The following is a 22,203-nucleotide window of genomic DNA, read 5'->3' as shown; positions in this document are numbered from 1 at the left end:
CTTGATTAGTACTGTTGTTTCTATGCACATGATTCATTGTACTCAACACAGTACTCTTAATTGTACTCTGAACAAACTTGTGAGATGGATAAGAGAGTGGTATATTCTTATTTTTTCCAAAATGTACTCACGTTAAAAATTGTTCACCTACTCGCACCATTTGAGTCTTTGGCCTGAGATTTCTACCCCGTAACTGCATCATTTGATCAAGTAAAGATCTTTACTAATCCGAGACGATATTTCATTAAATCTTTAGAACTTCTCAGCATTTCTCAATCCATGTTCGGTATTTTCATTAGAACATGAGTACCGTAAATACTTTTGCAGCTGAAAAGAATTGTTAAATAAAAAAGATTCAGATTTCTGTTTTCTTTCAACAGTTAAAAAAAAAACAAAAACCAACATTTAATGGTTCGTGTCGATCGTCCAACCCCACGAAAACTATAATCAAATTGAGATATTTTGTCTGCTTATTATATGATATTCATATATAATTGAAATGGTCACGTTTTCACGTTAAAATAGTTGAGAGTGTACTGTGTTACATGAAAACGAAAGCGGATACGTATGGAAACGTATAAACGGAATTTAAAAAAAAATTAAGAAGTGGATACGTGTTGAAAGCGTATCCATATATATATATACATATGCAAAAAAAATTAAAAAATATAGAACTAAAAATTATATTGTTTAAATTTAAGTAAAGCATTTATTCATTTATAATAATTTTGAAATGATTTCATACTAAAACTGTGAAAATACACATAAATTAAATTTAAAATAAATTATTATATTAATTATTTTAATACTTTATAATTAATTGACATAATATATTTGAATGTATGATTTATCTTTAATAAAAACCTCAATGCATAAAGATAATTTATAGTATTAATTTTAATATTTTATTATTTCTATTTTCTCTATTCAATACTATTAAAATTTGGATTTTATACAAATTAAAAACTATAGTTTTATATTTTTTTTGATATAAGACATTGTAATTTTTTTAAAGAACGGAAGCGTGATTCCAAAATGGAATCATAAGTTTCCAACGTGTTTTTAAAGAGAAATTTTAGAAGTGTTTTGGAAACGATATTCCATAAACTTCCATAAAATTCTGATTCTAGTTTTGAAGTGGAAATCGGACGTCCGATGAAACTTTCGTACCACGTAGATTGTTCACCAACTTACGAGTATATAATAAAATAACAAGGATCAAGCCCACATATACAGTGTGACATATTGATTTGCCATATTGGAGATGGGGTCAAAATCTCTTCGTCCTTTACATTTTTGGTAATAATCTTTCTTTGAAATCAGTAAACGTCTTTTCTTGTAAACGAGAGGACGTTTTCTCTTTTTATATATTTTTATTTGGATTCGGTTAGCATATGCTTATTGAATTATAAAATGTTTGATATTAAAACGAGCGCAACACCTTTTTTTTTGTGCAACTAGAGCGCACAACACCTAATTACCCATAATTGTGACCAACAACAACTACAACGCAAACTAGTGCATTCCTACCGAACTTAAACGCATGTTTCCGAGTGTTATTTTCGACAACTTTACCTTTTGCTGTATTATGGAGTTGAAATGAATACAAACCGTTGACTTTTCAAAACACGTACACATAGTGATAACCTATTCCAGAGTTAATTATACGAACAAGCAATGATCATGAACAGCGATGAAATCCAGAATCAAGTATTTTACGGTTAATTTCATTACGGTATTCACAATCGGTTACTTAGGGCCTGATTGGTGTACCTGCAGCGATTGCGATCGCAGAAATTTGCAGATGCCTGTGGTTGCAGTTTTAAATAGTTTTAAACGATTTGTACGACTGATATTGCAGTTAGAAATTAGTGCATTTACGGAATACTTATGACTGATTAACTACCAAATACACCAGCAGTTAAATAATAAATTAATAATATTTATATTTTATGTAATTATAAAAATATTAAACATCATAATATAGTAATAAATATAAAAATTATATGTAGAAAATTATAGTTTTAAATTTTTAAAAATTATAGAAAATATATTTATTTTAAAATTTTATCATCTAAATTAAAATATAATAGATATATTTTAGTATATCTATTATTTCAATTTAAAATTTTTAATTTTATTTTTACTTTTGTTTTTTTTTTTTTTTGACAGCAAACATTTACAGACTCATGTAGACTCTGTAAACCAAGGTGGTAAATCTGCATCCATGTGCACGACGAAAGACGATTGTTGCCGAGCACTACGTGCCAAGCTGTCCGCCCTTTTGTTCTCCGTCCTAGGAACATGAACGATTTCTGAGCTGACAAAACTTTGTCGCAGAAGCTTGATATCTTCCAGGTAGCTTTCAAATGCTGGCCATTCCTCTGGTTCCGAAACCATCTTCACCAGTTGAGAACAATCCGTTGCAAACGTAACCTGAAACTGCCTTAAATTTCGCATACATTCCATTGCCCAAATTATATTTTTACTTTTGTATTTATATTTTTACTTTTGTATTTATACTTTTGTATTTATATTTTTCTTTTAAAGAAAAAAATTACTCTTCCGCAACCGTTCGCAACCATAAACGCTAACTGAAATCAACTTTTGAATTTAAGAGGTTTAAAGCAGTTTCAATGGATTTAGAACGGTTTGAATGATTGTTGCAAAACGCCAATAACTTTTACCAACCGCAAAAGTTGTATTTGTAGGTGGTAGCAGAGAACCAGTCAGACCTTTAGTTTTCATTATACACGTTTATACTACTATGTTCTAGTTTTCTTGTGAAAGAAATATAAAGGAATAAAGAAGAAATATATTTAGCTCGTACTCCCAAATTCTTTATGTTACTGCATTAATAATTCATTTTGTCCCGAGCGCAGGATTGATTATTTTCAGTAAATAATCATTTTATTTTTGCTTGTTGCATAAATAATCATTTTATTTTTGCTTTTTGCTGTATTATGGAGTTATTAGACTTAATATCCATTATAGAATGCGTGCGGTCGAAGTTCTCTTTGAGAGAGATTTTTTCCCTCTTGATTAAAAACCTTAATTGAGTGGTTGGGGAAGAAACAAAATCTAATTCTCAAATTATAGTGCTACTTGAAGAGGTCCCAGTTTTGCTAATCGAAATGCGCCTCTTCATTGGTCCAAGTGTGGAACCTCTTCTGATGTAACGTTTCTATAAAATAATTGCATAGTTTCAATTATAATAATATATACTAATAATACTATACTCTAAATGCATATACTAAACTCTAAAATGTATAATATGCGGGTATAAAGACATCGTTGCTGAGGCCATTGTGTGGTCCACAGTCCACTGATGCTCTCCTTCCTTCGGCTCGCATGTATCCGACCACACAAAAGTGGACCTCAAGATTTTGATTTCTGCGGTTGTGCAACCAAACAGAGTTTTTTTTGGGTATGTAACCAAACAGAGTTTTGAAGCCAATCTCACTCGATAAGTCGGAATTGTAATATACACGTGTCATGTTTCGATCTATGTCTTATAATTTTTCTTTTTGGGTGTAAAATGTCTTATAATTGGTTATTGGATTAACGTTAATTGAGTTGAAAGTAACGGGTTGATTGGTCCTTATTGGTGTGGGGCATGCATACCCGGGGTATGAGAATTTGATACATCGATTTCAAATATGTTTTTTTTTTCAGAGGAACAACAACGTTCGTGACTCCTATAAAAAAATAAAAAAAGAATATTAAGTCTAAGGTTTTATGCTAATGTATGAGAACCAGAATATCACTGGAAGCATATCACATTCTGTACTACAATTTTTTGTTGTTTTCTTTTTCTTTTGTAACTAGTTATTCATTTCTTACATGAACAAGTTACCATTCAAAAGTGTTAATGTATGAAGTAAAAGTTAGAATCCAATATAGTCTTGAGCGAAATGGTTAAATATATTCTCCTCAATTATGTTTATTATCATGCTCTAACGTTAGTTTATGATTATATTACTATTATATATATACCACTTCATCTGCAAATTTCTTATCTAATTGCGTCTCCAAGTTATGAAAGTTATTAAACATCACTATAGATGTATGAATTATATTTATGTGTGTGTTTCGGCCTCACACGTTACCTCCATTATATGGGTGTACTGAGAATAAAACACTGATTTTTTTTTTGTAACTTAAAAACACAAGAGCTATATAGAACACTGAATTATAGAATTTTGACATATCAAAATGACCTTAGTGAGATAAATTTAATCAAAATTAGTCCATGCATATGCTTTGATTTCACGCGGTCACTCAAGTCACGTGACCCAATTTCTATAATGGTTTATTCAATATGAGAATGGAGTAATTTGTATTAAATAAAAATTGTTTATTATTAAAATATGAAATTATTTTCTGTAAAAAAGTATTGTTGTATTTTTAATTTCAAATTGTATTGTAAGATCTAGTGTTATTGAAAAATTTGAAGTAATGAGTTTAATGAGATTTGTTTATTTTTTTATTTTAAGGTATTTTAATGGAGTTTTTAGTTGGAAATTTAAAAATATAAATCTTATATATTTTTGATTGTATAATGTTTCAGTATTAAGGTTTATTAAATTCACACAAATTATCTAAAACTTCATTAAATATCAAATAATTCTAGGTATTCTCAAATATTAAATTGAATGCATCCCCTAATTTATATACAACCACCCTAGTTTTGTTATTCCTTTTTAAAAATCGACCACATATCAAATCATTCAAAATGTGAGTTAGATAGGCAATTTCATTTCTTAAAATATTATATTTTCTTGTTGAAAGAAAAATAATTATATAAAAATCAACGACACATGGCAAACATACCGGATGAGCTAATATATAATATAAGTATCGCTAAGGGTATGACTGTATGGTCATTTTAGAGTAAACAATTTGGAGAAAAAAATAATTTACTGTGACTTCAGCTGAAATGTCATCAATCAAGTAGAATACATTCTTCTATTTTTACTCCAAATACTGTTACTAAAGTAAAAAAAAAATTACTCAGAATTATATTCTTGGTTTTGCAAGAGAAATACATTAACAATGAATTTTGTTTCTCTCTAATGTTTTCACCTTTTTCACTTTCTATTTGTTTCCACTTTTTTATTTACTCTATTTTACTTTTATATTTACCAATCACAACCTAAAATCTAAAATTGAGGGTTCCTTGTTATTTCCTAAGAGCATCCACAACCATGATTTTTAGTTGGAGTCTTTAAAAAACAAATTATTATATAATTATATGGGGCCCACGATTTTTAGTTTTCTGTGCAAGTTGATACTTCTAAATTCCTTTAGCTAAAGATCAATTTTGTGGAGTCTCTTAACTATTTGCGGGCTCCATTGACATGTGGCGGCCCGTGATTGGTTATATTTAAAAAAAAAATTTCGAAAAAAAAGAAAATAGTTAAAGAAAAACATTTTTTTAAGGATTTTAATGGGAGTCCACGGTTGTGGATGCTCTAATATTTTTAAAGATTTAATAGTATCATTTTCATTTTTGGCTCAAAATCATGTCGTCTTCTACTCGATGATAGATCTTGGCAGTTTCTTTTGATGAATAAATTATTTTATTTATATATCTGTTTACTACATATTTAATTTGTTGAAAGACTTTCATTTCATTAATCTGGTAAAACATTTTTTAATTTGCAAAGCAGAACAAAAGGCATCTCAAAAAAAAAAAAAAAAATGTTTTAAGTCGCAGGTATAAATTCATCCAAACCAGGTTTCAGCTCATTTTGCTTAGTATAAATTTCATTTCTTTGTTATTTGTAGTCTAATCTTCTCGTTATTATATGGTTACTACTTATTACTCTGCCTGGTTGTTGAACTATATCGTCTCTGTTGACAAATCAGTTACAATATACTTAACGTAGAATTGTTTATATTATTTAGTATTAATATCATACAACGTATAGAAGAGTTAGCTAAGATTGTAATAATAAAAGATATAAAATATGTACGAACCCATACTTAAATGTCGAATATGTGTTATTGATTATTTCCCAATTAACTGGAAACAAGTACTGTAATAGTCTTTTTCCTGTCCCAATTTCACCCAGAACAATCTTGCCTAACTTGTCCTGTGATATAAAATAATTTAAATTAGTATTTTATATAATTTCATTGCTTATATCAATTGTACCAATTCATTCGGGCGTTACGTTTCACCTTCTCCACCTATCTGATCGCAGAAAGAACACCTCATAACCACATACTATTACATACTAACACATAACCAAAATTTTATAACCGGAGAAAATGATAATATTTTATTTTGAAATTGCAAGTTATCGATATGTGTCAAGTAATTCGAAATATTATTTCATGGGAACTAATTGTGTCACCACGTCTCTTTTAAAAAAAAATTAATGGTGTAGTATCCCGAGACCCCGACGACTCTCATTTCCAATAAGACATCTTAAAAAAAATCACGAAAATAATTACGTGAATACTTAAAATCGCTAACACAGTTTCCATGAAATCTCCCATACATATTATCCCACAAGTTATTCATGCATATATGATTAAAAGATGTTTTAGCAAACAAATTACACATGTACAGTATTTATTTAGATCGGATTTATTACGATTAATCCATAAGAAGCACGTGGGTAAGTTATGCATACTTCCACCCAGAAATTATGTATGTATCTTTAATAGATCCGGATTTAACCTTTTCATGTTACAAAAAAAGTTATGCATGCATATATAATTTATATATTTATTTACTTTCATATACTACTTTTAATAAGTTTGGTAACTTTTGTTGTTCTCCAAGTACGTACTAAAGCTAGACACATAGTGAAAAAAATACACCCAAATATTTGAATCTCGAGAAACATAATTAGATACAAAAGATAATGAAATTCATACTTGATTAGTTTAGCTCTCTTCTTCTTTTTTTTTGGTCACCAAGTTTAGCTCTCTTCAAATTCACAAAATTGTGGTATATGTTTTTATAACATGGTCTGAACACTCAGTAATATTATATTACTAACTAAGATATTTTGATGCAACATATTCATATGCTATTCCACTACATTCAATATACCAAAGATATACAAATGTTTTTTTTTAAGATACGAATCAAAAATGGTCTAACTAATATGATAAAATCGTTGTATGCATATGAGTGAAATTTTCCATGTTAATATAATATTTTATTATGTACTGATATTAGCAAGTTATAGTGTGGGACGAATATGACATCGTGGACTGGCAAAGTCCAAATCAAGGACGAATAAAATAAGCCAAAATTGAGCGTTGATGTATGTTTCTTTTTTTTTTGAAACACGATGTATGTTTCTAATGAATCTTGATTCTTAACTGTGTTAGTTTGGCAATAAGCTTTTATAAGCAATCAAAATTTTATTTTATGAACATCAATTTTGCTTCACTATCTTGTTAGTCGACAACGACGAAGGAATCTTGACGGTTTGTTAGTTGGCTCAAGCCAAGGGCCACGGATGATCAGTTTGCGCGCTACGTAAATGACCTATTTATCCTTAGTCCATTGTTCAATTTAATTACTTTTATTTAAATGTTAGTTTAATTAAACTTTTACGTAGAAAAAACAGTGTTTTTAAAACCGGTTCAGAAACCAAATAATTTTTAGGTCACAGTTTAATATGGTTTGACTGGATTAAATCTGATTCGATAATTTGGTTTAATATAATTTTGTTTCATAAATTTAAAAATAATGTTAGTAAATATGATACATAATTAAAATATAAATAAATTTAAAATATAAAATATTATAAATATAAATTAGTTTTATGTTTATATGGATGGTATATAGTTTTTGGTAGTTTTAATGATTTTTATTAATTTAATAACTTTGAAATCCAATTCGGCTACATGATCGGTTCATGGGCGAAACAATTAAATAAAAAAATCCGACTCTATAACTGGTTCGACAAAATATAACAGGTTCATGATCGAATCTGGTTCATAGTTGAATCCGGTTCAACCATCAGATCGGTCCGGTTTTAAAAACAGAAGGAAAAAAAGAAAGAGAATCTAGCAAAAAAAAAAAAAGAAAAGAAAAAGATGGACCGTTGAAAGTAGGAAGACAAATTATCTGAACAAATAAATATTTACTCCAATACAAAGTGTCCAACAGATACAACGGCAATGCTGAACACCAAAATTTATTCTCTATTTGTGATAGTGATTACTCCTACTTTGTCATGATTAGCATTTAAGCACTCACTAGTGGAATATTTATTGTGATATCGACCTCAGATATTTTTCTAAAAGAATTGATATTCTACTTCTCCTAAGTAAATATTTTCTCCCATAAAGTTGAATGTAATTAAAACGAAATACTAAACAAATACTCTCCCTAAGACATCTTTGGTTCAACACATACACGATATGGTTCATATATGTTTATAATAAAAATCAAGACATGTGGTTCTATTAGCTAGACTGCAAAAATACAACTTTGGAGCATTATATATAATAACGAATACTTTTCCAACTCTATTGATCTGCAAAGGAAACTATATAATTCGATTGAATAATTGATCAGAAGGGTTGTTGAACTTGGAATATATAACGTGTTACAGAAAATCTCCACGTGCATAATATGTAAAACTAAAATAAAATATGAAATTATGATTGAAGAATTTGTTATAACCTTTTATTTTCGACTAAACAAATTATTATTATTTATAACCTTTGAATATTAAATTTGTTTGTAAAATATAAGCTTATATACTATCTCTTTTGTTATCATGTTTAAAAAAAAATTGATTCCATTTTTTAATTTATCAATATTGCGCTTACCAATTTTCATAATTTATTTATTAGTCATCAAAATATTTGTAATCAATTATATATGTAGTATTTGAAAATTAATTTTAATACTAATTGTATCTTCTTCAGAATAGCCAATTAAAACAACATTTCAAAAATGTTCAAAAAAGTTTCAATTATGAGTATATATGTGGAATGTGGACGATACCTATATTACTAAAACATATAAATATAAAAATTAATTTAAGAGAAATATTATATAAAAAAAAAATATGACTAAAACATATAATACAAAAAAAAATATGACTAAAAAATACAAATATAAAAATTAATTTAAAAAAAAAAATGTAAAACAAAAAATAGACATGGCCTTTTAAGAGTGGGTTAGAATCCTCTTTAAAAATGACGCGACAAAAACTTTGCAAACGAAAATTTTGTTACACATGGCACAAATCATTTCGGTTCTCTCAAGTCAATCAATCATACATCTTACCTTCATCGCTTAGCTAACTTTAGGTGACAAGTTCTCAACATAGACCAGTAAGATACAATGGAGAGTCGTTCAAGTTGATCTTTTTGTGGAAAGCTAAATAAGATTCGTTTTTTTTTTGCTTGTCTGTACTCCTAACATGGTATGTGCAAGATTTCTAGGGCACGTATCAACCATGGATAGAACATTATTCTCCCATCGATGAAGCAAAGCCAAATACTCCCTCTGTTCCTAAAATATCAATATTCTATATTTTTCACACATTTTAATAAAATACATTAAATTTGCATAATTTTTTGTGTTTATTTTTTTCCAATAACTTTAAGCCAATAAAAAATCAATTAGTGCAATTAAGTTTTTTGAAGTTTGCAAAGTTAATAAAACATGCATTGAAAAGTAAAAAATGGATCTTTTTGAAACAATTTTTTTTCTCTAGAATACGTAACTTTAATGAACGGATGGAGTATGCGTTATCACTTTGTTTTTTCACAGCATCATCAATGCTCTCTTTAAATATAGCCATTAGCTTTTCTTTATATGTTTCTGTAATTAGCGTGTCATGCAATGATTTGTTCATTTTACAAAGAGGAGATCACCCCAATAATACTAGCAATAAAAGTTATGCTCAACATTTACAAATCTATCTTATTAAATTATAAATACTTTAAGCTTTTGTTTGACAATATATATAGCAATTAAAAAAAATAGTGTTGTTTAGAAACATAGATAACAGTAAGTTAGAAAAAAAAAAGAGCTTATGCTATTAAAAAATTGGAAGTCCATTACATTATATTAAAAAATAATAGCTTAGGTTACTTATATACATATTCAAATTAAAATAATAATTTAAAATTGATTTATATCAAAAATTCATTCAAAAATATACATATATTTAAAAATTAATTTTTACTAACAGATTTTCCAATAATCATTATAAAAATGTTTTCAATAATAAAAATACAATACAAAGCCCAATTTCAAACACCAACTTAAATTATGGTTTTTATATTTCACATTGAAATTTAAAAATATAATATATGTGATTATTTATATGATTGTACATATAAAATATTATTAATTATAAGATTACTTATTTGGTGTTACATATAAAATACGATTAATTATATGATAACACATGTTTTTGTAACCTATGATGAAACATATAGGATATATAATAGTGAGGGGTGGGCGTTCGGGTTCGTTTTCGGGTCTGTTTGAGATTTTGTGTCCGGTTCAGATCTTTGAGGATTCGGTTCGGATTTGGTAAACCAGTTTAAATTATTTTTAAAAAATTAAAATTTATTATATTCTTTAATTTTTAAAAAATCTATAAACAATAGAATATATTATATGTAAATTTGAATAATATATGTCAGAGTACCTAACTTAACATATAAATTAGTTTGATTTAAATATTTGGATAGAGAATTAATAATTATTTAATTATTTTTTGAATTTTGATTATATTTTAACTATTTTAGATATTTACGTTTGATTATTTGTATATATTTTCAAGTACTTAAATGAACTTAAAAGTATCATATATATTTTGGATGTTTTTATATATATTAAATCTAAAATAGTTAATATATAAGTATATAAGTCTACTTTGGATACCCAAAATACTTCGGTTCAGATCGGATTAGGTTTCAGTTCTTCAAATACCAAAATTTTGAATAATTCGGATATTTAATCAATTTCAGTTCGGATTTGGTACTACTTATTCAAATTGGGATCGGTTCAGTTCTTTGAATTTGAGTTTTTTGCCACCCTAAATAGTGACTAAAAACAAATAGCATCATATTTAAAAAAAAAAAATACATCCGCGCACAGGCGCGCAGATCAAAAAATCTAATCTATATTATTAAAAACTAAAGTACCACTGTTTGAAAACATGGATAACACCATAAATAAGAATTGTTTGGAAACATGGATAACAATATAAAAAAGTATAGTGTCTTATTAGTATTTTCAATAATATAATTAAATTAATTGTTTTCTCATATTTTACTCATTTTAACAATTTCATTAATTATATTACCTTAACAATACATCACATCATTAATTATATTACTATAATAATAATAGTGCAAATTTGAATTTATTAGTTAATCAACATTAACTCTGTGCCAATAATAAAATAAAAAATGTAAAATAACATGATTTTGCATATATATACTATTAAAGCAGGATCTTATTGTCCTTTTTACCTTAGCATGCCCTTTCCTTTACTAACATTGCATATTTCATTAAAAGGCAATTAAGTAATATTAATAACACATCTATATTGGGTCATTATTTTCGGATCCAGCCCACATCAGATCTCTCTTGGGCCATTTGGGCCGATTAAGAAATCAGATCCAATTCTCACAATTTTTTTTTTCTTTGGGCCATTGAGTCCAAGTTCAAATAATTTTTTTTCAACTATTCTTAATTATTATCTTTTTCTTTTCTTAATATAATTTAAGCATTCATAAAAGTAATTGAATTTTTTTCATTGAAAAGTATAAATCTTTATTAAAAGTATATAATTTTTTTAATTAAAATATTAACCACATAATAAAATTAATTTATCAGAGTTATACCAACTTAATTTATTAAAGAAATAAAGTTTAATTTTTTAAACATAAATAGTCATGTAGAATGAAATACGATAAATAAAGATAAAAAGTTTAAGTTTTTTATAAAATAAAACACAAATATATGAAAATGTGACATTTACTAAATATTTATCAATTGAAAAAAAAAATAAACCCGTGCTTTGAAAGCGCGGATCAAAATCTAGTCTATATTATTAAAACTGAAGTACTTTTTAGTACTGTTTGGAAACATGGATAGCAGTATAAATAATAATTGTTTGGAAATATGGATAACAACATAAAAACGTATAGTGTCCTTTTAGTAATTTCTATATTATAATTAAATTAATTGTTTTCTCATATTTTACTCAGTTTAACAATTTCATTTTGTGATATTATTGAGAATGTGCACCTATTAGTTGAGATACTTTAAGCTTGAAGTATTGTTTAACAATTTCATTTTGTGATACTTTCATTTTGTGATATTATTGAGAATGTGCACCTATTAGTTGAGATACTTTCGCCGTGAATCTCCTCTCTCTCTTTCTCTTAACCTCAAACAATCCGGAGAGATCTAGGCCCGACGAAAGCGAGATGAGATCAAAGGCCGTGATCGAACTCGATTTCTCAATAACCGGTTCCGGTTCGAGGACGTTACAATCCAATTCAGAACCGGTTAACGATTTCTTGAACCAGGTTGTATTCGTAACCGCCTCTATGCTCATCCTCGTCTCAGGATTAGGATCGAGCATCTGATGTATAATCGATCTCGCTGGCTTCGAGATCCAGCTCGGGAAACGATACTCTCTCCGCTGAATCTTCCGATACATTGAAGCAATGTTGGAATCGTCGAAAGGAACGTATCCGACGAGAAGAACGTACAGTATCACTCCACAAGACCACGCGTCAGCCTTCGCTCCGTCGTATCCTCGCCGCGATATAATCTCCGGAGCCGTGTACGCCGGCGTACCGCACGCCGTGTGGAGCAATCCGTCTCGGAGATGCTCCGGCAAAGCGGATAAGCCGAAGTCCGAGACCTTGAGGTTCCCTTCCCTGTCTAAGAGGAGATTCTGCGGCTTCACGTCGCGGTGAGCGACGCCGTGGAGGTGGGAGAACTGAAGCGCGGAGGCGAGCTGCTGGAAGTAACGACGCGCGGCGGATTCGGGAAGACGGCCGCGGCGGAGGAGTTTGGAGAAAAGCTCGCCGCCGACGGCGAGTTCCATGACGAGGTAGATTTTGGATTTGGTCGCCATGACCTCGTGGATCTTGAGGATGTTGGGATGGTCACGGAGACGACGCATAGCGTCTATCTCACGGATGATCCTTGGCTCCATGTTGGATTCGATGGTTCTCTTCTTGTCGATGATTTTGATGGCGACGAGCTCGTGGGTTTCGATGGAACGAGCTAAATGGACTTTCGCGAAGCTTCCGCTGCCGAGACGGCGGCCTAGCTCGTATTTTCCGAGGAGGATTTTCGCCGGAGATGAGTGGTTTTGCGGTTGAGGAAGGGAGTCCATGGATGGAGAGGTAGTGGTACCTGAGTTCTTGGGTGGTTTTCACTTTTCAGGGACGAATTGTTTGGTGACCTGATGTTCGGTTTTATAGTGAGAAGAGATTATTGTTATACCGAAAATACCCTTAGAAAGTAATTATGATTTAATTTGAATTTTTGTTTTCCTGATATCCGGGATTGTTATAACTTATACACATTATTAACTTCGACGAGTTCATTCCTGGAAATAAAACTAGTAACATTTATTCATCAATAATAATAGGTGCACATTCTCAATAATATCACAAGATTATTAAATTTATATAACAAAACTTGATCATTTATGAGTTTTAACATATATGTTTTCAACATCACTAACAATTTAAATCAATTAGTCAGCATTTTGTGTTTTCATATATACAAATGGTCAAATAAACCTTCTTGAAACAAGCAGATATTTACATTTACATTTATTTAAGTATCTAAGTACACAATGTCAGTCCATTGTTATTTTAATACAGATGTGGATTCTTGATAGTTTATGTATGTTAACTTGTTAAGTCAATCAACTAAAGGAAAATTTATATTTCAGTTCTGATGGAAAGTTTATTTTCAACTAAGAAAAATATAAGGTGAGATATTCAAATTTAACATTAACTAAAGATTGACCCGCGCGGATATTGGTTCTTATATTTTTATACATTGATGTTTTTTTCATAATTAGTGTTATATATCTTAGATGGGTCGCAATATAACTAATTGTATTCAAAAAAACTTAACCGAATCGGGGTAATATGGTTATTTTTGGTACAAATATCCGAACCCATTTCAGATATATTTGTTATTTAGATATTTCTAAGCTCCTATACATCATAACTGAACTCATCCATACCTAGAAGGACCTAACTCAAAACCCCACACATAAATTTATAATATTCAAGCCGAGCCTAATTTCAAAAAAAAAAATGATACCCAAAAATAAAATACATGTACCTAAATGGATGACTAGTGTTCATGCATAACTGATTTTATAAACTAATAAAAAGGACTTTTATATGTTTGGTTAAATTAAGTGAAATAGAAAGAGTTTTTTTTTATTTAGTAAAGTAATTATATTGAGTGAAAAATTAAGTGACAATAAATGTAATACATTTTTATTATTTTGATTTAAGTTACTATTTTATTCACAAAATTTGTATTTGAATTATGTTTTTAGCAATGCAATTTTCCACCGATTGAAACTAAAGAAAAAAAATTTAGTAAAACAAACTAAATCGAACGTTTAACCATATGCAAAATCCAGTTATTTTACATTTTTGATTTTATAATTGCCACAAAGTTAATGCTGATTAACTAATAAATTAAAATTTGCACTATTATTATTATGGTAATATAATTAATGATGTGAAGTATTGTTAAGGTAATATAATTAATGAAATTGTTTTTTTTTTTTTTTTTTAACACTTGGTATTCAATCAAAAGTATCCTTACAATCCTGGACCAAACATGCCAGCAACTAAAACTCAAAGTAAAAGACACCAGTAGGTATCTATAGACTAATAATCCCATACACGTGGGTGAGAAGTAAATTCAAAAACCCAAAAAGGTCATGAGATTGTGAGATTGAGAGAGATGGAGTCCAACTCACAAAGCACGAACGTAGATGCTTATAACCTCTCCAAGACAAAGAATCCATGGCTTCATAATCCAGCAAGTTAAAGACCTATCGATCTTCATAAAACTTCCGAATGCGGCGAAGTCGGATAACACAAGACCCGACCAATAAACGCCTAGATAGAAACCACACCATGAAACAAGTAGCAAGGTCTAACCACTCTGAAATGATACCAAAATGAATATTGAGGACAAGCAGAATAGTCACCAGCAAACTACAACGAGTCGCAAAAGCAAAGCAATCTTAAGAATGAACACCATGCTTAGAAACAAGAACTCAAACCAACTACCAACAACAAGGACTGAACATTAGTGAATGGCAACAAAGAACCTAAGCCGGCACACATGAAAAGGCCATAATGAATCCGTTGCAAAAGAACTAAGTCAGTAAGGTCAGAGACGTAGCTCCACCAACACCACCAAAACCATCCCGTAAGGAGATTCGAAAGGAGACCCATGGATTGCCATTGTCAGTATCTCAACACTGAAGGTCAAACTTCAAAGATCCAAGAGAACCACGGTCAACAAAGACCACCACCAACTGGACACTGCAGAGGAATACAAAACTCAAAACTAGATCTGGAAACAACCAGAGACTTCTCTTTATAGACTCCAAGTACACTCCACAGATCTTCCTTGCTCTAGCCTCACATGACACGGAAGGGAAAGAGGAGTAAGAGCCTCCCCCAGCGGTGGCGGAAGCCAAACCACCGGGGAGGCTGTGGCAGATCTGGAGACGAGTGTCTTAGCGGCGGAGAACTTTTTGAGAGAGAAAATTAGGGTTTTTTTGACTGCTCCCTTTTTTTTTTTTTTTTTTAACTGGACATCCTTTCCAAATAAACCCATCAGGGTAAAAGTTTACATCAGACTGCTCCCTTAGTTTAGTCCTAAAAGTCTCGAGTCTAAAACAAAAGCTTAAAGTATTTATAATTTAATAATCTCAATAATATCACAAAATGATCAAGTTAATTGTTAAACAAAAGCTTAAAGTATTGTTTAACAATTTCATTTTGTGATATTATTGAGAATGTGCACCTATTGAGAATATCACAATAATATCATAAAAACGTATAGCTCCCTTAGTTGAACTCATAAATGATCAAGTTTTGTTATATAAATTTAATAATCTTGTGATATTATTGAGAATGTGCACCTATTATTATTGATGAATAAATGTTACTAGTTTTATTTCCAGGAATGAACTCGTCGAAGTTAATAATGTGTATAAGTTATAACAATCCCGGATATCAGGAAAACAAAAATTCAAATTAAATCATAATTACTTTCTAAGGGTATTTTCGGTATAACAATAATCTCTTCTCACTATAAAACCGAACATCAGGTCACCAAACAATTCGTCCCTGAAAAGTGAAAACCACCCAAGAACTCAGGTACCACTACCTCTCCATCCATGGACTCCCTTCCTCAACCGCAAAACCACTCATCTCCGGCGAAAATCCTCCTCGGAAAATACGAGCTAGGCCGCCGTCTCGGCAGCGGAAGCTTCGCGAAAGTCCATTTAGCTCGTTCCATCGAAACCCACGAGCTCGTCGCCATCAAAATCATCGACAAGAAGAGAACCATCGAATCCAACATGGAGCCAAGGATCATCCGTGAGATAGACGCTATGCGTCGTCTCCGTGACCATCCCAACATCCTCAAGATCCACGAGGTCATGGCGACCAAATCCAAAATCTACCTCGTCATGGAACTCGCCGTCGGCGGCGAGCTTTTCTCCAAACTCCTCCGCCGCGGCCGTCTTCCCGAATCCGCCGCGCGTCGTTACTTCCAGCAGCTCGCCTCCGCGCTTCAGTTCTCCCACCTCCACGGCGTCGCTCACCGCGACGTGAAGCCGCAGAATCTCCTCTTAGACAGGGAAGGGAACCTCAAGGTCTCGGACTTCGGCTTATCCGCTTTGCCGGAGCATCTCCGAGACGGATTGCTCCACACGGCGTGCGGTACGCCGGCGTACACGGCTCCGGAGATTATATCGCGGCGAGGATACGACGGAGCGAAGGCTGACGCGTGGTCTTGTGGAGTGATACTGTACGTTCTTCTCGTCGGATACGTTCCTTTCGACGATTCCAACATTGCTTCAATGTATCGGAAGATTCAGCGGAGAGAGTATCGTTTCCCGAGCTGGATCTCGAAGCCAGCGAGATCGATTATACATCAGATGCTCGATCCTAATCCTGAGACGAGGATGAGCATAGAGGCGGTTACGAATACAACCTGGTTCAAGAAATCGTTAACCGGTTCTGAATTGGATTGTAACGTCCTCGAACCGGAACCGGTTATTGAGAAATCGAGTTCGATCACGGCCTTTGATCTCATCTCGCTTTCGTCGGGCCTAGATCTCTCCGGATTGTTTGAGGTTAAGAGAAAGAGAGAGAGGAGATTCACGGCGAAAGTCTCCGCCGTGGAAGTGGAGGAGAAAGCGAAGGCGATTGGGGAGACGTTAGGTTATGTAGTGAAGAAGACGAAGAAAGGAGGTGAAGCCAAGGTAGTTGGATTAGGAAGAGGAAGAATGGAGATAGTTGTGGAGGCGGTGGAGTTAGCGGTGGATGTTGTGGTGGTTGAAGTGAAAGTTGTTCAAGGAGAAGAAGAAGAAGACTCACAGTGGTCCGATTTGATAACAGAGCTTGGAGATATAGTTCTCTCATGGCACAATGACGTCATGTAAATACTTTATGACGTGTTAGCTCTTTTATTTTTTGTTCAATCTTGTATAGTTATGCAACAAAATTGTATTGTGGGCTTCTTCGTTTACATGTCTCAGCATCCTGCGATTAATACACCTATCAGCAGCGATGTCAGCTATCACTTGTTGCGACTATTTGTTTAAGTTGGTGTTTTTATGAGTCGCGCGAACAACAAACTATAACTTGTGATTAGTTGTAGTTGCAGGTTGACATGTAAACAGATATACATAGGCACAACAATCTACCAAAACTAAACTCTAAAGCTCATCACAATCTTCAGTATTGCTCTGAATCCCAACAAGAGAAGAGAGAGTCGAGATCCATAACTCCAAACCTCTCTTCATCTCTTGTTTCCTCACATCTTCAATCCTAAGGACAGCTTTCTTCGACAAGCCGAGTTTGATCAGAATGGTCCCAAGCGACTTAAACGTCGAGTCATCTGGTCTAACTCCCGACGAAACCATCTCTTTAAAAGTCTCAACAGCTTCTTTAAACCTCCCGTCCAAAGCGTATAACCCAAGAACGCTGTTGTAACTCAAAGGATCAGTGAGAATCTTCATCTCTCTCATCTGTTTCGCTACCTGAGTGGCTTCTTCAAACCTACCGTTCTTCTTGTACATGCATAGCATCATCGCGAAAGTGAACTCGTTTGCTTCTCCTCTCTGTTTCATGCTCTCGAATATCGCTTCTGCTTTCCTCACCATCGACCTTTCGCTGTAGAGGTTGATCATACAGTTAGATGTGTATACGTCTGGATACTGCGCCGTGTTACACGATTCAAGAAGCTCTCTGTAGACAGCTTCAGCTTCGTTCAAGTATCCGACTTTAGTGTAGAGCTTAATCAGAGAACTCTGTATAACAGAGTTTCCTGTGATTCCAGCTTTTCCCATCGCTTCTACATAACTCATAGCTTCTTGAACGTTTCCAGTATCCGCAAAAGCATTGATCAAGACTCCGTAGACAACAACATCAGGCTCTATATTGAAGTCAACCATCTCTTTATAGACCTCCTCTGCCATATTGAGCTGACCAAGTTTCACAAAGCTCGATATCACAGCGCAGTAAGGTATGCAATCGCTCACATAACCCGTCTCTCTCATTTTCTCCAGGTACGATCTGGCTTTATGAGGCATGTCGGAGCTAGCAAGGATCTGGACGAGAGTGTTGTATGTACACTTATCCGGTGCGACGCCATAACTCATCATGCTCTCGAATACTTCACAAGCCTTTTCACAGCTTTTACCGATTCCATACGCTTTGATCATCACATTGTACTCGATAACCGTTCTCTTGTTCACTTCTTGGCAGCAGATAAACACTCTCTCGGCTTCTTTTAGATATCCACGCTCGCCGTACGCATCAATGTTGGCTGAATAGCCTTCAGAGCTCATTCTACCCGCGAGATGAAACCTTTGGAACCAAAACCATGATTTCTCTATCATCTCCGCTTCTATATACATTCTAGTGAGAGCAGATTGCGTGTACTCATCGATCTCGACATCATTATGATCCATCTCCGCTATAAGGTCCTCAGCTTCCTCAACCATATGTCTTATCGACAACGCGTAAAGGAGGGTTCGGTAACTTACAGGGTCCGGTTTAAGACCAGCGTGTTTCATTTCCTTGAAGTAGGCTCCTGCTCGTTCGATATCGTTGTTCTTCGTGTGGAGGGAAATGAGAATGTTGTATGTTCTTGTATCAGGTAAGCACTGAAGCTTCATCGTTTTCATCAAGGAAGTCACTTCTCCAAGCTGGCCGTTGTTGCCATACATATGAATCATGGTGTTGAAAGTCACTGTGGTTGGCACAATCCCTTCTTCTAGCATCCTCTTGAACGTCTCTGAAGCCTCTTTGATCTGTCCCGACTTACCATACGTATCAATCATCGTGTTGTACGTATAAGAGCTCAAGCAAACGTGTGGTTCCATCTTGTTGTTGTCTTTGCCGCACGACCATTTCTTGAAAAAGTCCTCTGCTTTCTGAAACTCTCTTGCCTTTTTATACATTTGAAGAACGATACCCGTTGTGACTTCATCAGGCTGCATCCCAATCTTACTCATCTTCCCTAACCAACATAGGGCGTGTACTTTAAGCCCGCCTTTGCTATAGACATCAATGAGAGTCCCATACGTTGAGTTAATGGGTTTGATGCCTTTTGTAATCATTTCTTCCCATAGACTCTGCACATACCTCCATTTACGAGCTTTCCCAAGAATCCTGAGCATGATATTGTAATGAATCACGTTCAGTTCATAGCATTCTTTGCTCTTAAACCACTCGAAAATCTCCACCGCTCTCTCCCACCGTGCTTGCTCTTTCAAGATAATCGTCCTCTCCTTATTGCTAAGCCTCTCCTCCCACGGACCCAACGCATCTCCAACGTTCTCAATACGATCGAGAGCCTCCAGAATAGCGGGAATGCATCCTCCGTAACTCAGACCTTTCGTCGAGCACTTGGTATGCACTTTACTAACCATACCGTTTCCATTAAATCCGGCATCTTTAGCCTTCTTAGCGACAAACCCATCACTAATCCTTGACTTTCCGACGCGATTCTCACTTGGGTTTACGATAAGTAAGTTTTTTCCGGCGATAACTTCACGGGCAATAGTACCGACGCCTCCACCACGGCCGCAGTGTCTGTTGCTTCTCTGCGGTGGTCCCTTGTCACCACCGTCGTGGGTTCCTGGTATGTAATTCTGCTTCACTTTCTTGAAGGATGGGACTTTATCGAGAGGGAAGATGGGAAAGGTTTTGGTCGAACAGATAACGTGTAAGCTACTTCCATCGAGACGAAGATTCAACAACATTTTTCAGCTGTAACGAGCATTTAGTTATATCACCAACAGTTTTTGCACCCGTGACGGTGACTACTTCTGCGGCGAATGTGATTTCTCTGTATAATTCCGATAAAAGTTTCGCGCGCACTCGTTGCGTTTGTCCGATTGAAAAGAGAGAGAGAGAGAAGGACACTTTGGGTTTAGTTTAGTAATTTCGTAATGTTTTAAGCCCTTATTGCCTTATTGGGAAGGAGATTAACTGTGCTCCGCTGAAGTTTTCTATGTTTACAAAGGAGGTCCTTAATTTGTTTTATTTACTATATACTCCTGACATTTCATTATTGTAACCTACAGAACCTCATAAAGCTATGTGATACTGCTATTCTATAAGTATGACCCATGCCTAGGGCATATAAAGAAGTGTTCCACTAATAAGCCAGCAATAAACCCAAGCATTTTATTAATGCATGCCAATTTATATAAGAATCAAACTAAATGAAAATCCACAATCAGTAATCTTAATGAAAAATGATACACAATTTATAAGTCTCTAGAATTCATTTTAAATGTTTAAAAAGAAATAGTTATTCAAAATTTTTAAAATTAATCTAAAAATATAAAGAGAAATTCCTTAGGATATCATTTTTTAAGTTTTTATCACAAAATAGTCACCAAAATAAGTTTTATTACATTTTTACCTTAGGATTAACTAATTTAGACTTAGGGTTTAGAATTAAGGAGTGGAGTTTTGGAGATCAGGTTTTAAATTTAATAAAATAAAAATAAATATTAAAATTTTCAAAATTAAAAAAGCTATTTTGGTCATTTTTTTAAGGCTATTTTTATGACAAAAACTTAAAAATGCTATTTGAGAGATTTGCCCAAATATAAATACAAATAGAAATTACATCTCTTATATATTAAAAAAGAAACATGTACAATAAATGTGTTCACACATATTGACATGTGTCAGCCTCACAATCATTTCAACTTTAGAATGCTTACGTGTTAGCATCAAAGTCATTTCACAATTAATGTGTTCACACACTAATTTTCTTAACTCCATCGCATACAATTTTAATGTGTTAGTGTGTTTTGAAACCCAGCCCGGACCCGCGGTTGAACCGGTAAACCCGGTGAACTTCACACATTTTTTTTAATCAGCTCATTCTTATTTCTCTCCGGACAAGTATTGAATAAAATCATTGCTGAAATAAATAAATTACAAAATCATTAAGATTCACATCAACTAAAATGTCGGAATGAGAATATTTTTAAAAATTGATAGTTTCGTATCTTGCCGAACTTGGTCATAGTTGAGGTTTATGCATACAAAACAACAAATAATTGTGATTGATTATAAATTAAGGAAACTAAAGTGAAAAACGCCACACACAAAGTTGGATTTTTAGTTTAGCCAAGTATTGTTTTTTTTTACATATTTTTTATATCAAACCATTAATTGAAAACATAATCAGATTGTTAGAAAAAAATTGAAATCATAAAAGCTTTAAGAGAAAAAAAAATCGCGAAATCGATTGAAAAACATAATTCATGTATCGAGTGAAAAGATCACATTATTTTTGACGCAAATCTAGCATATTTCACTCGATTGTATCGTAATTTTATCATATTTGCCAAAACAAATTATAAGAAAGTAGACATTATATTATTGGTTATAATTTACATAAACTTTTTTTAACATATC

At 32.8% G+C, this 22,203-nt stretch overlaps 3 protein-coding genes across 3 annotated transcripts; 1 reads left to right on the top strand and 2 right to left on the bottom strand.

The window, feature by feature from the left end:
- Positions 1-12,225: 12,225 nt before the first annotated feature.
- LOC106455071 (CBL-interacting serine/threonine-protein kinase 7-like) lies at positions 12,226-13,419 on the bottom strand. The gene has a single exon (XM_013897116.3). The coding sequence runs from the start codon at positions 13,362-13,364 to the stop codon at positions 12,333-12,335; it is 1,032 nt and encodes a 343-aa protein (XP_013752570.1). The 5' UTR covers positions 13,365-13,419; the 3' UTR covers positions 12,226-12,332.
- A 2,950-nt stretch (positions 13,420-16,369) lies between these two features.
- On the top strand, positions 16,370-17,874 carry LOC106451785 (CBL-interacting serine/threonine-protein kinase 7-like). Its single transcript, XM_048779233.1, has one exon. It carries the CDS (start codon positions 16,425-16,427, stop codon positions 17,694-17,696), a length of 1,272 nt encoding a protein of 423 aa, XP_048635190.1. The 5' UTR covers positions 16,370-16,424; the 3' UTR covers positions 17,697-17,874.
- Positions 17,875-17,884: 10 nt separating this feature from the next.
- On the bottom strand, positions 17,885-20,705 carry LOC106363345 (pentatricopeptide repeat-containing protein At3g23020). The gene has a single exon (XM_048779232.1). The coding sequence runs from the start codon at positions 20,523-20,525 to the stop codon at positions 17,973-17,975; it is 2,553 nt and encodes an 850-aa protein (XP_048635189.1). The 5' UTR covers positions 20,526-20,705; the 3' UTR covers positions 17,885-17,972.
- Positions 20,706-22,203: the final 1,498 nt, after the last annotated feature.

This window comes from Brassica napus, chromosome A5 (genome assembly GCF_020379485.1).
Source record: "Brassica napus cultivar Da-Ae chromosome A5, Da-Ae, whole genome shotgun sequence".
In the NCBI taxonomy this organism is placed as follows: Eukaryota; Viridiplantae; Streptophyta; class Magnoliopsida; order Brassicales; family Brassicaceae; genus Brassica; species Brassica napus.
Note: the sequence above shows the minus strand (reverse complement) of the source record. Positions and strands in the feature narration are given on the sequence as shown.

Bases quoted from the DNA above. Each gene is read 5' to 3' on its own strand.
- LOC106455071 (XM_013897116.3), bottom strand. From the start codon at position 13,364: ATGGACTCCCTTCCTCAACCGCAAAACCACTCATCTCCGGCGAAAATC.
- LOC106451785 (XM_048779233.1), top strand. From the start codon at position 16,425: ATGGACTCCCTTCCTCAACCGCAAAACCACTCATCTCCGGCGAAAATC.
- LOC106363345 (XM_048779232.1), bottom strand. From the start codon at position 20,525: ATGTTGTTGAATCTTCGTCTCGATGGAAGTAGCTTACACGTTATCTGT.